At 42.4% G+C, this 15,272-nt stretch overlaps 1 protein-coding gene across 1 annotated transcript in view; it reads right to left on the bottom strand.

Moving 5' to 3' along the window:
• Adgra3 (adhesion G protein-coupled receptor A3) overlaps positions 1–15,272 on the bottom strand; it is a 103,532-nt gene that overhangs the window by 12,175 nt on the left and 76,085 nt on the right. The window contains exons 13-15 of the mRNA XM_039092758.2: positions 13,421–13,634; positions 13,006–13,214; positions 730–854 (exon numbers count right to left, since the gene is read on the bottom strand). Of these exons, the coding sequence (XP_038948686.1) occupies positions 730–854; positions 13,006–13,214; positions 13,421–13,634 (548 nt within the window). The remainder of the gene's footprint in view (positions 1–729; positions 855–13,005; positions 13,215–13,420; positions 13,635–15,272) is intronic.

Below are 15,272 nucleotides of genomic sequence, written 5' to 3'. Positions count from 1 at the left end.
CACTGAGTTTCTGTCCTGCCCAAGCTGGATTGCACACATGGCCTAAATGCCCAATACATTTCCCCCTGGCCTTTTATAGTGAAACGTTGAAGCCTCTCTTCCCCCCCCCCCTTTTTTTTAAATACATCAAAATCACCTTTTGTTTCTGAAGCAAATGTCAAGAAATGCCATACATGTCCAACTTAAATAGGAAAACAAGTTCTAGCGGAATCCTTTGTAAGGTACGTTTCCTGCTTAGCAAATCTTTTAGTTCATCACTTCCAATCAGAAAATAAAAGTTTCAATAGCTGTGTCTCCAATTACAGAAACCAAATCCTCTATTTAAATGTCATCAACTTTCTTAACAGTGCTATCTTTAAAGATACCACAACAGTGAGAAGGTTGTAAAAGACAAATATGGACAGTCTACTACCTAAGACAGCTCTTCAGGGACCACTATACTTGAGAAAACCCCACTCTCCCACATTCACTTCCAGATACAACCCCTGCAGACTGGAAATGGAAAGATGTCCTCCACAGAGGAAAGAAGGGATAAGAAATTAGCTTTGGAGTCTTGAGTGACAGCTCTTCATATCCCAGATGGCATGGAATGAAGGCTGTGGGCTGTCAACAGCAAGCATCGTTATTTTGGTACCACTGGTATCATCACACTTAAGTTTATCACAACTAAGTGTGACAAAGTCCTCCTTCCAAATGCACAGATGAAGATGGTCGGACGCGCTCTCTTACCTGTGGTGGTACATGTAACTGATGATAACGGCCAAGAGACATAAGAGGAGAGTGATGGCGGTGGTATAAACCACAGGGTGCAGGAGACTGGCTGCTGGGGTGTACAATTCGGATCCGGTCAGATCCTGAGGGGACAAAAATTGGTCATGGTTATAGACATTTAGCTACTGGGCATTTCTTGAATGCTTGACATGATGTTGACCAAAACCTCTGGCCCCGACTGACATCTCTGTGTTCTATTTGGACTAATGTCTTCCTATCTTACGTTACGTTAACTATTGTACAGTTTTGTTGGTTTGTTTGCTTAGGGAAGGAAGAGTTTCTCTTGGCTGCCAGTTTCAGAGAAAGAAGAGTCCAACACTGCATGCGGTGGCTGCAGGAATAGTAATCTGGGGGTCTCATTTCCCTCACACACAGGAAACAAAGACAGACGCAGGAAGTGAGGTGAGGCTAATAAATGCTTAATGCCTACCCCGCCGCTGCATGTCCTCCATAAGGGCTCTACCTCCTGAAGATTCCATACCACCACACACCACCATCAACAGTGAACAAAAGACCACTAAAAAACTGAGGTACTGTAATTTACACAACACTCAAAATTAGTGTTGGCTAAACAGTGAAACCAAATGTGATAGGAAAATCATACTAGAAAACAAAGACAAAAAGGAAAAATTTGAAAGGGGAAAAGGCAAGTAAAAAGACCCTTGTGAACTTGGGATAGGCTAGGACTTCATAAACAGGATGTAATGATGCTTGATTACAAAAAAACCCTAAGAAGTCAGGCACAAAACCTCTAAGGAATCCTGTTCACACAAGGGGCAGGAGGAGAAAAGGAGTCTGAAAGGGCTCTGCAAAACCTATGTGTACCAAGAGCGTGCATTCATAGTCCACCAAGAACCTGGAAAACAAGCCAGGTACCTTCTGGTTAGCCTTTGCCCTCAGCAAACTCTCTAAGAATCCACATGCAGGCTCAACATCCCAGTCACCACCACTCTTGTAATGCCAGAAACAGAGTGAATTCACTCTCATCAAACTGAAGATTCCAAGGAAGGGGAGAACGACAAGCAACTAAGAAACATCCTCACAGCCAAGATTAAGCTGGTACCAATGACTCCATGAGCTGTGGGGCACTAATGCTGAAGCAGAGCATGGGAATGCTCAGTCCTGGCCTCCCCCCACCCCCAGGACTGCACAGTCAATCAGATGCACACACTCATCAAGGTCAGTCTCCACCAATATAATGGACAGATTTCAGGATTTTCATTGCATGGACAGAACTAATGCACATGGACTAAAAAAATACATGAACTGCTGCTTCACACAAAGAAATCTTCCCAATGGGATGTCAGGGAGAGCAGACACACAAAGCAATACCATGTGAGAGCACAGTCACAACTTATCTATGGCACGGAGTGTTAGAAAAGGGGAGAGAAAGCATGGGGCTCCTAAGGGCTGGAGTAGGAACCACGGTGGGGAATGGTGGGCATAACATGGAAATGGCGTTAATCCAAACTCCAGGGTTTATGTACTTTGCTCAGCATTGAACGTTAATGAAAACATGAAGAGCTGGTCCCTCTGATCCTTAGTTTCATCTTGCAGAAATATATCCTGTATGGATAAATTACACATCATGAAATGTGTAAAGTGACAGTAAACAAGCAAATGGCTGGAAACAGACCCAACGGAGAAAAAAAAACCAAGGCCATTAAGGCATGGTTAGAAAACACTCCTCAGAGGAAGCAGGGGAAGAGAGGTGTGGGGGTTGGGGGGGGGGGACAGACAGACAGATAGTGTGTTGTCTCTCTATGACATGTAAGATGAGGTTCTGCAGCATGGTTAGAATAGTGATACTGGATCATACTGTTCTAGTCGCTGTTCCAAAGCTAACCTACCCTAGTTCCAGACCTAAGGACAGGAGACTAGGACAAGCGCCTATAGCATAAGAACCACAGAGCGTGCCCAACACAGGAGCGCCTGCTGCGGATCAGCTATCACACCTAGCTCCCCTGCCTTAGCAGCAGCAGGAGTGTGTCCAGTGTCTTCTTAAATCACTTTCTTAGATTTTGCTTTGGGGTGGTTGTTGTTGCTTCCCCATGTAGCCTTACCTGCCCTAAAACTCTCTGTAGACCAGGCTGCGCTTAAACTCAGAGAGCCATCTTATATTGAGATGGGTTCTCTCTCTGAGCTTGGAGTTTACCAATTTAAATGGACTGGCTGGTCAGAGCACCATGGGCCCTGCTGTCTCTACCTCCACAGTGGAATTCCTCCATAATGGTATCCACAATGACATCTGACTTTTTACTCCAGGTCCTCAATCTTTCACAGCAAGCACTTTACCTCCTAAGCCATCTCTCCATCCAGGTTGCATGGTTTAGGAGAGCGTACACAACGAGCAATCATGTGGGAAAATGGGTGAAAACAGGGCTACTTATTCATGTTGTGTGAACATAGAACCCTCTTCAATATGCAAGGAGCTATTTACTAACTGTAGTTAAACTGATAGCTGAGGGTTCCCACTGTGTCTTCACACACACACACACACACAATTGAGACATCTGATGTGATGAGCGGGCCGTTGAAAGGTTGTTTAGGCAGAAACCTTGCTGGCATTCTGGCCAACTATGTACCAACTAGAGCTGGCTTGCTTTACTTCGCACACTCAGTTAGCATTATTAAAGGAATAAGGAAGTAAGCCACTGGTCTTTATAGCTCAACAATTCAAGCCACAGAGGGAAAGCAGACGGTGAGCATGTTGGCCTCACTGTTCACTGCTGAAGGAGGCGCTAAGGTCCTACATGGTGTCTACTCCTATCTGTAGATGTCTTACTGCCCAGGGCTCCTCTGACTCTTCTGACCCTACTGGGCACTTCTGACAGCAATGCAGCGATCCCAACTTCTGCTGACAACCCCCGCCCCTCAGGACCTGGGCAGCTCTGTAACTGACTGCAGGGATGAGCAGAACCAACCAGGATATCATCTACTCTAGACACAGCAGCAAAATCAGTAGCCGTGTCTCACTCTCTAAAGCACAGTTCTCGACTGGATCATAAACAGAAGCACAAGGCATAGCTCCCTAGAGACACGGGCCTTCAGGCTTCACACAAAGACATAAGGAGACACCATTCAAGAAAAGCAGGGCTACGTTTATGAATCAACACAGGTTAGAAGAAAACAAAGCAGTTTCACCTTTAAAAAGGCATTACTTCTGCCTTCACCTGATGGAGAGGTGTAATTTTCTCTTACAGTCTTGATGAGGGACCCCAGGGATCCATGCGTGCTACACAGTCGCTCAGTGATATGCCTACGTTAAGTGGGTTTTATTCCACCAAAAGTCTGTATGATGAAGAAGCAACTCTAAATTTCCAGTCTATGGTAACTTATTTACAACTTTTCAGCAATCCCAGATGTGTTCCTATCTTCTGCCTCTAGGTGGCAGTTACATCTCAGAAAACAAGATTCTCTGAAAATAGGGGGGAAAGATCTTAGCAGTTTCCCAGCTCTGAAAAACTGTTTCACATTTTTTAAAAGATTAAAAATCTGAGAGATAAAAGAATAGCTTATTCCTTCTAGAAAAGGATTATACTAATTTAAATAGTTTAGAAGAACAGTTAGGAAGTTCAAAAATAGAAGCTTTCAACCAGTATTAGATTAAACAAAAACAAAAGTTTCACATGGTGCAGTATCACAGCAAAGCTTAAAATGCAGTATTTCTTTTTCCTTTATTTTGCTCAACTCTGACTAGTATTATATACATTTCAGACAATCTTGTATTTCCTATTGTTTCTCCTTCAAATGCTACATGGTTTCCAAATATTTTATTCTCAAAATGTGAATGAGAAACATTTTAAAGCCAGAACCAATCAAAATGCAGAATTGTGAAAGAGTCTCCACTGAGACAGCTACCACATAACTATTGCTACCAGAGCTATGCGATCACCAACGAAGGGCAGGTGGGAAGATCTTAGACTCCCAGAGGAACAGGGAATTTACTGTAAGATTCTGTCTCTCAGGTATGTCAGAAGCTTCATCCATGAAGAAGTCTCACCAATGACTCCCCAAACATGAGCTGAGCAAGGACACCAATGGACATGCTAATGTGGAGGGCTGAACTCACAGGCCTTAACCTCACACACGAAAACTGCAGGCAACTAAACAAAGCTGAGAGCCAGAGAAATAGTCTTCTCTAGGGAAGACACACCAATAAGTTGTCTAATACCCAATGGTCAGCCCTGAAAACATCTACAGTAACATTACAGGCTGTACTTATGTGTTTAGAAACACACACACCATCACCACCAATAATAATAATTAAAAGAAAAAGAAGTCATGAATTTAAAAGAGAGCAAAGAAAAAGAGGGAATAATGTAATTGTAATAAAATCTCATAGGGAGGGTGGCTAAAAAGAAACAGTCTCAAACTTTCATTAATGCCCACTTAGGGAACAATCGCATTTTACTCATTATCTTGTGTGTGTGTGTGTGTGTGTGTGTGTGTGTGTGTGTGTGTGTGTGTGTGTGTAGGAGGGGGGTTTGAATGCCATGTGGCATGGATAGAAGTCAGAGGATAACTTGAAGAAGTCAGTTCTCTTCTTCCCTCATATGTGGGACCTAGGAAGGAACTCAGATCTTCGGGCTTAGAAAAAAGCACTTCACCTACCACAGTCTATTAATGCTTTAATTAAAAGACAGTTGCAAAACAGTGAAAAGAGAATGTACAGAAACCAGACATCTCATTACCTATAAACACTGGTTTAAAGCACAAAAGGGTAAATAATAATAATAATAACAATAATAATAATAAAGTCGGATCTAGCGGTATGTAGCTCATTACTCACTAAGATCCCTAGAATTTGCATGCTGAAGTATAGGTATGTTGGATATGGTTCAAATGTACTGCCTACACCTGTGTGCAAAGATTCATGGTGTCACTGTCATGACAAACCTATCACCTGCAAAATACTCGCTTGCCTCAGAATCATTTCTTTTGGCAAATGCTATCACATCATTTATATGAATATATGTAGTAAGTATAAGTAATTCTGTCTAGATATCAGATTTACAATTGAAATTAAATAACCAGGGAAGTCTTGGCTATTTCAGGGCAATGTTTCCCTTCATGCAGTGATCTCCCTGTGCTCTACACACACATCCAGGATCGTGGCACCATGTGACAACCGCAAAGTGACTGCAGAGTAGCTACAACAGTAACGAAGGTGGGTCACTTCATCCTGATGTGCTTGGGACAGAGAAGACTGAAGCAAGTGTCTCTAGACTCAGGCAAGCATTTTAGGAGACCTCACTGTATTCACAGAAAACGGTTAACAGGCAACAGCAGTGGTGAACAAGAGTGGGTAGTGGGGCTGACTAACAACTGAGTGATAAACTGTCGTAGCCTCAGTACTATTCCTGCAGCCACTAAACTTACTAAAGTCACTGCCACCCAGTGCCATGGTCATCGTCAACTGAAAAGGCTAAGGATGTGGTGTGTAGTCAGAAGGCACGGCAGTAAGCAACCCTTTGTTACCTAATGTGCATCCTTCAGCCAACAAATCCCCCAGACTGCAGGAATCAAACTGCAGAAACCCAAGCTACCTATCTCTTCGTGTTAAAAGGGTCAGAGCTTAGCTGATCTGATGCCCTTTTGGTTCACTGAGCATCCTCTACAGAATATAATCTCATTCATTTTCACTTGGTAGTAACTCAATTTCCCTTGAAATTCAGAGTCACCTCTTACATAATTAAATGGAGCCGGCTATGTTAAGTTAGAAAGTAAATTCTGACCCACGGATCCCGGCCCGCAGCAGCTCTCTGCTCCCAGACCCGGTGAGAGAGAAACCCAACCGCCTGGTCAGGTGGGCACTCCTGAGGCTGCAGAGCGGAAGAGACCACCAACACTGCTCACCCCTGCCCACATCCCTGGCCCAAGAGGAAACTGTATAAGGCCTCTGGGCTCCCGTGGGGGAGGGCCCAGGAGCGGCAGGACCCCGCCGGACCCTGAAGGAAACAGACCGGATAAACAGTTCTCTGCACCCAAATCCCGTGGGAGGGAGAGCTAAACCTTCAGAGAGGCGGACAAGCCTGGGAAACCAGAAGAGACTGCTCCCTGCACACACATCTCGGACGCCAGAGGAAAAAGCCAAAGACCATCTGGAACCCTGGTGCACTGAAGCTCCCGGAAGGGGCGGCACAGGTCTTCCTGGTTGCTGCCCCTGCAGAGAGCCCCTGGGCAGCACCCCACGAGCAAACCTGAGCCTCGGGACCACAGGTAAGACCAAATTTTCTGCTGCAAGAAAGCTGCCTGGTGACCTCAAGACACAGGCCCACAGGAACAGCTGAAGACCTGTAGAGAGGAAAAACTACACGCCCGAAAGCAGAACACTCTGTCCCCATAACTGACTGAAAGAAAGGAAAACAGGTCTACAGCACTCCTGACACACAGGCTTATAGGACAGTCTAGCCACTGTCAGAAACAGCAGAACAAAGTAACACTAGAGATAATCTGATGGCGAGAGGCAAGCGCAGGAACCCAAGCAACAGAAACCAAGACTACATGCCATCATCGGAGCCCAATTCTCCCACCAAAACAAACATGGAATATCCAAACACACCAGAAAAGCAAGATCTAGTTTCAAAATCATATTTGATCATGATGCTGGAGGACTTCAAGAAAGACATGAACACACTTAGGGAAGCACAGGAAAACATTAATAAACAAGTAAAAGCCTACAGAGAGGAATCACAAAAATCCCTGAAAGAATTCCAGGAAAACACAATCAAACAGTTGAAGGAATTAAAAATGGAAATAGAAGCAATCAAGAAAGAACACATGGAAACAACCCTGGATATAGAAAACCAAAAGAAGAGACAAGGAGCTGTAGATACAAGCTTCACCAACAGAATACAAGAGATGGAAGAGAGAATCTCAGGAGCAGAAGATTCCATAGAAATCATTGACTCAACTGTCAAAGATAATGTAAAGCGGAAAAAGCTACTGGTCCAAAACATACAGGAAATCCAGGACTCAATGAGAAGATCAAACCTAAGGATAATAGGTATAGAAGAGAGTGAAGACTCCCAGCTCAAAGGACCAGTAAATATCTTCAACAAAATCATAGAAGAAAACTTCCCTAACCTAAAAAAAGAGATACCCATAGACATACAAGAAGCCTACAGAACTCCAAATAGATTGGACCAGAAAAGAAACACCTCCCGTCACATAATTGTCAAAACACCAAACGCACAAAATAAAGAAAGAATATTAAAAGCAGTAAGGGAAAAAGGTCAAGTAACATATAAAGGGAGACCTATCAGAATCACACCAGACTTCTCGCCAGAAACTATGAAGGCCAGAAGATCCTGGACTGATGTCATACAGACACTAAGAGAACACAAATGCCAGCCCAGGTTACTGTATCCAGCAAAACTCTCAATTAACATTGATGGAGAAACCAAGATATTCCATGACAAAACCAAATTTACACAATATCTTTCTACAAATCCAGCACTACAAAGGATAATAAATGGTAAAGCCCAACATAAGGAGGCAAGCTATACCCTAGAAGAAGCAAGAAACTAATCGTCTTGGCAACAAAACAAAGAGAATGAAAGCACACAAACATAACCTCACATCCAAATATGAATATAACGGGAAGCAATAATCACTATTCCTTAATATCTCTCAATATCAATGGCCTCAACTCCCCAATAAAAAGACATAGATTAACAAACTGGATACGCAACGAGGACCCTGCATTCTGCTGCCTACAGGAAACACACCTCAGAGACAAAGACAGACACTACCTCAGAGTGAAAGGCTGGAAAACAACTTTCCAAGCAAATGGTCAGAAGAAGCAAGCTGGAGTAGCCATTCTAATATCAAATAAAATCAATTTCCAACTAAAAGTCATCAAAAAAGATAAGGAAGGACACTTCATATTCATCAAAGGAAAAATCCACCAAGATGAACTCTCAATCCTAAATATCTATGCCCCAAATACAAGGGCACCTACATACGTAAAAGAAACCTTACTAAAGCTCAAAACACACATTGCACCTCACACAATAATAGTGGGAGATTTCAACACCCCACTCTCATCAATGGACAGATCATGGAAACAGAAATTAAACAGTGATGTAGACAGACTAAGAGAAGTCATGAGCCAAATGGACTTAACGGATATTTATAGAACATTCTATCCTAAAGCAAAAGGATATACCTTCTTCTCAGCTCCTCATGGTACTTTCTCCAAAATTGACCATATAATTGGTCAAAAAACGGGCCTCAACAGGTACAGAAAGATAGAAATAATCCCATGCGTGCTATCGGACCACCACGGCCTAAAACTGGTCTTCAATATTAATAAGGGAAGAATGCCCACATATACGTGGAAATTGAACAATGCTCTACTCAATGATAACCTGGTCAAGGAAGAAATAAAGAAAGAAATTAAAAACTTTTTAGAATTTAATGAAAATGAAGATACAACATACTCAAACTTATGGGACACAATGAAAGCTGTGCTAAGAGGAAAACTCATAGCGCTGAGTGCCTGCAGAAAGAAACAGGAAAGAGCATATGTCAGCAGCTTGACAGCACACCTAAAAGCTCTAGAACAAAAAGAAGCAAATACACCCAGGAGGAGTAGAAGGCAGGAAATAATCAAACTCAGAGCTGAAATCAACCAAGTAGAAACAAAAAGGACCATAGAAAGAATCAACAGAACCAAAAGTTGGTTCTTTGAGAAAATCAACAAGATAGATAAACCCTTAGCCAGACTAACGAGAGGACACAGAGAGTGTGTCCAAATTAACAAAATCAGAAATGAAAAGGGAGACATAACTACAGATTCGGAGGAAATTCAAAAAATCATCAGATCTTACTATAAAAACCTATATTCAACAAAATTTGAAAATCTTCAGGAAATGGACAATTTCCTAGACAGATACCAGGTATCGAAGTTAAATCAGGAACAGATAAACCAGTTAAACAACCCCATAACTCCTAAGGAAATAGAAGCAGTCATTAAAGGTCTCCCAACCAAAAAGAGCCCAGGTCCAGACGGGTTTAGTGCAGAATTCTATCAAACCTTCATAGAAGACCTCATACCAATATTATCCAAACTATTCCACAAAATTGAAACAGATGGAGCCCTACCGAATTCCTTCTACGAAGCCACAATTACTCTTATACCTAAACCACACAAAGACACAACAAAGAAAGAGAACTTCAGACCAATTTCCCTTATGAATATCGACGCAAAAATACTCAATAAAATTCTGGCAAACCGAATTCAAGAGCACATCAAAACAATCATCCATCATGATCAAGTAGGCTTCATCCCAGGCATGCAGGGATGGTTTAATATACGGAAAACCATCAACGTGATCCATTATATAAACAAACTGAAAGAACAGAACCACATGATCATTTCATTAGATGCTGAGAAAGCATTTGACAAAATTCAACACCCCTTCATGATAAAAGTCCTAGAAAGAATAGGAATTCAAGGCCCATACCTAAACATAGTAAAAGCCATATACAGCAAACCAGTTGCTAACATTAAACTAAATGGAGAGAAACTTGAAGCAATCCCACTAAAATCAGGGACTAGACAAGGCTGCCCACTCTCTCCCTACTTATTCAATATAGTTCTTGAAGTTCTAGCCAGAGCAATCAGACAACAAAAGGAGATCAAAGGGATACAGATCGGAAAAGAAGAGGTCAAAATATCACTATTTGCAGATGACATGATAGTATATTTAAGTGATCCCAAAAGTTCCACCAGAGAACTACTAAAGCTGATAAACAACTTCAGCAAAGTGGCTGGGTATAAAATTAACTCAAATAAATCAGTTGCCTTCCTCTATACAAAAGAGAAACAAGCCGAGAAAGAAATTAGGGAAACGACACCCTTCATAATAGACCCAAATAATATAAAGTACCTCGGTGTGACTTTAACCAAGCAAGTAAAAGATCTGTACAATAAGAACTTCAAGACACTGAGGAAAGAAATTGAAGAAGACCTCAGAAGATGGAAAGATCTCCCATGCTCATGGATTGGCAGGATTAATATAGTAAAAATGGCCATTTTACCAAAAGCAATCTACAGATTCAATGCAATCCCCATCAAAATACCAATCCAATTCTTCAAAGAGTTAGACAGAACAATTTGCAAATTCATCTGGAATAACAAAAAACCCAGGATAGCTAAAGCTATCCACAACAATAAAAGGACTTCAGGGGGAATCACTATCCCTGAACTCAAGCAGTATTACAGAGCAATAGTGATAAAAACTGCATGGTATTGGTACAGAGACAGACAGATAGACCAATGGAATAGAATTGAAGACCCAGAAATGAACCCACACACCTATGGTCACTTGATTTTTGACAAAGGAGCCAAAACCATCAAATGGAAAAAAGATAGCATTTTCAGCAAATGGTGCTGGTTCAACTGGAGGGCAACATGTAGAAGAATGCAGATCGATCCATGCTTATCACCCTGTACAAAGCTTAAGTCCAAGTGGATCAAGGACCTCCACATCAAACCAGACACACTCAAACTAATAGAAGAAAAACTAGGGAAGCATCTGGAACACATGGGCACTGGAAAAAATTTCCTGAGCAAAACACCAATGGCTTATGCTCTAAGATCAAGAATCGACAAATGGGATCTCATAAAACTGCAAAGCTTCTGTAAAGCAAAGGACACTGTGGTTAGAACAAAACGGCAACCAACAGATTGGGAAAAGATCTTTACCAATCCTACAACAGATAGAGGCCTTATATACAAAATATACAAAGAACTCAAGAAGTTAGACCGCAGGGAAACAAATAACCCTATTAAAAAATGGGGTTCAGAGCTAAACAAAGAATTCACAGCTGAGGAATGCCGAATGGCGGAGAAACACCTAAAGAAATGTTCAACATCTTTAGTCATAAGGGAAATGCAAATCAAAACAACCCTGAGATTTCACCTCACACCAGTGCGATTGGCTAAGATCAAAAACTCAGGTGACAGCAGATGCTGGCGAGGATGTGGAGAAAGAGGAACACTCCTCCATTGTTGGTGGGATTGCAGACTGGTAAAACCATTCTGGAAATCAGTCTGGAGGTTCCTCAGAAAATTGGACATTGAACTGCCTGAGGATCCAGCTATACCTCTCTTGGGCATATACCCAAAAGATGCCTCAACATATAAAAGAGACACGTGCTCCACTATGTTCATCGCAGCCTTATTTATAATAGCCAGAAAATGGAAAGAACCCAGATGCCCTTCAACAGAGGAATGGATACAGAAAATGTGGTACATCTACACAATGGAATATTACTCAGCTATCAAAAACAACGAGTTTATGAAATTCGTAGGCAAATGGTTGGAACTGGAAAATATCATCCTGAGTGAGCTAACCCAATCACAGAAAGACATACATGGTATGCACTCATTGATAAGTGGCTATTAGCCCAAATGCTTGAATTACCCTAGATCCCTAGAACAAACGAAACTCAAGACGGATGATCAAAATGTGAATGCTTCACTCCTTCTTTAAATGAGGAAAAAGAATACCCTTGGCAGGGAAGGGAGAGGCAAAGATTAAAACAGAGACTGAAGGAACACCCATTCAGAGCCTGCCCCACATGTGGCCCATACATATACAGCCACCCAATTAGACAAGATGGATGAAGCAAAGAAGTGCAGACCGACAGGAGCCGGATGTAGATCGCTCCTGAGAGACACAGCCAGAATACAGCAAATATAGAGGCGAATGCCAGCAGCAAACCACTGAACTGAGAATAGGTCCCCTATTGAAGGAATCAGAGAAAGAACTGGAAGAGCTTGAAGGGACTCGAGACCCCAAAAGTACAACAATGCCAAGCAACCAGAGCTTCCAGGGACTAAGCCACTACCTAAAGACTATACATGGACTGACCCTGGACTCTGACCCCATAGGTAGCAATGAATATCCTAGTAAAAGCACCAGTGGAAGGGGAAGCTCTGGGTCCTGCTAAGACTGAACCCCCAGTGAACTAGTCTATGGGGGGAGGGCGGCAATGGGGGGAGGGTTGGGAGGGGAACACCCATAAGGAAGGGGAGGGGGGAGGGGGATGTTTGCCCGGAAACCGGGAAAGGGAATAACACTCGAAATGTATATAAGAAATACTCAAGTTAAAAAAAAAAAAAAAAAAAAGAAAGTAAATTCTTCGTTTGGGCTTAATTATGCAGAGAGGACCACTAGAATATATAGTATTTATACGCCAAGCCAACAACAGCCACACCATTAGCACAGCATAGTTGCCCAGGGAGCCGCACTGAATGGTGGTGATGTTCTCATCCGAGTAGAGTATACAGCAGCCATCTGACTTCCAGCCTCCTTGTCCGTTCAGCAAATCAAAGTCCCACTGTGCAGCGATGGCGTCTGCTCCGTGGGCGATTCGCCGCAGCGTCACATTGACAGGGACGTGGTGGGTATCTGTGGTCACACCATCTGGAGAAAACGGCAAGGAACGGGATTTCTCAAACCAACGTCATAAACAATTAAATGCCAGCTTGTACACGGATGGGCACTCCGCAAGATCTTTTTTCACCAGTGATTCATTAGAACAACGAAGAACAAAAGCAAGCATTGTTAGGAAGAGCAACCAATAAAGCCACAGTGCCCAGCAACCGTTGGGCACCATCTGCCACACAAACCTATTTTGGTGAGGATCACAGGAGTCACCACTGTCCGCCGCTTGCCATCATCTGCCAACTTGGTTGAATTTCCAGTGGCTGGAAAAAGCTTTCCGTTGCGGAATGCGATGAGTTGAAGCTTGTAGAGGGAGTCATCAGTTGCTCGGACTTCCCGCTTTTGTTTTGGTGAGAAAAGGGAGGAAGGAAGCTGAATAGAGGCCTCCATGATGGTGTTCTGGAAAAAAAAATATACATACATACATATATATACACACACACACACACATACACACACATGCGCGCATACACACACACACACACACATGCGCGCATACACACACACACACACACATGCGCGCATACACACACACACACACACATGCGCGCATACACACACACACACACATACACACACACACACACATGCGCGCATACACACACACACACACACACACACACACACACACACAAAACTCACCATACTAGTATAAAAAACTTGACCAATGTCAGGTAGTCATGAAAATGTTCAAATTATATGCCAAACATGTTTTCAAAAAGTACATACAAAAAAATTAACATTTAAAACAACTGACAAGTTCAGAAAAAAGTCTGAGCAGCACAGAATGGCATAGGTCAGAAGTATAAAACAGAAGTGCAAGTTCTTTTTGCAAGCATTTAAAAACAAGGAAAGTGTTAGTTTTCCTGTAAGAGCACACACAGCTCCAGCAGGCAGCCTTAAGCAGACCAAGAGTTTCATTCATCAGTTTATCATTAACAGGAAGAACCAGGAGGGCGAGCACAGTAAAAGAGCAGAGTTTTACAGAGAAAACAAGTTTAAACTCAGCACACTGTTATGTCAGCAAACCATAACGAACAGAAGGACAGTGCTTGATGGCCACAGAATGTGTCCTCACTCCTTCACCTTGACCTCAGCCAAAAGGTCAAGCAGCAATATTTCCTGTTTTTACTGAGGAGTTTAAGTTACACATTCAACCTTAATAAAAACACATTAACTTTAATAAAGTTAAGCATTCAACTTTAGTTTTAAAAAAAAAAGACTATATGCTCAGGAGATATAGAATTCAACTACCTTGAAAATATTCACTAAGGGAAGAATTTATCATGAAGTCATTTTCTTGGCCACCAACCCCGTTCTCCCCCCAAAGCAATCTTTAGGGAGCCAAAAGAATTTCCCCTTAACAGACAAAGGTGACTATTATTTACTTTAATAATACTTTCCTTGTGAGGCTTTTAGAATGCTGCCCCCACATCCTAGGCACCATATAATTTGACTACGAGTCCTGCTTCCATCCATGTCCTAGCTCAGACATGGTCACAAGAGCTCCTCAGAGGGAGCCTCTGCTCTCCGGGTCTAGTGTGCTGGGCAGTCGGCCCTGACAGCAATGCCCACTACTCGGCTGCCTGACAAACTCTTGAATCCATCTATTTGACTTGCTGTGTAACAAGGCGGTTCTGTTTACAACAGAAGAGACAGATCAGAACGCATGGCTGGCAGCCAAGAGAAAGACTATACACAAGTCTGAACATCATGCTCTTTGGTGGAACAGCCTTTCAGTGGCTTTCTACGTGGCTGTCCCCTCTTCTGGACTCTAAACAGCCTGCACACCTGTGTTACACAACCAAGGCAGGCAGTTCCAACACATGTCTTACCCTCTGCTTATTAACCAGACAGGAAGAAATTTGGGCTGCAGATAACATTACTAATATCTTTTAGCTCCTATATACTACTTCCTGTCATTTACATTTACTGAAAATAGCTCACTGTTAATAAATTTAACCAAGTCAACACGGCATGCTTACTGAAAAAAAAAATTAAAAGGTTCTACTGAAGCAAATGATTGACTTTGTAATT

This window comes from Rattus norvegicus, chromosome 14 (genome assembly GCF_036323735.1).
Source record: "Rattus norvegicus strain BN/NHsdMcwi chromosome 14, GRCr8, whole genome shotgun sequence".
NCBI classification, from domain to species: domain Eukaryota; kingdom Metazoa; phylum Chordata; class Mammalia; order Rodentia; family Muridae; genus Rattus; species Rattus norvegicus.
The sequence above is the reverse complement of the archived record's forward strand: the minus strand, read 5'-3'. Positions and strand labels throughout refer to the sequence as shown.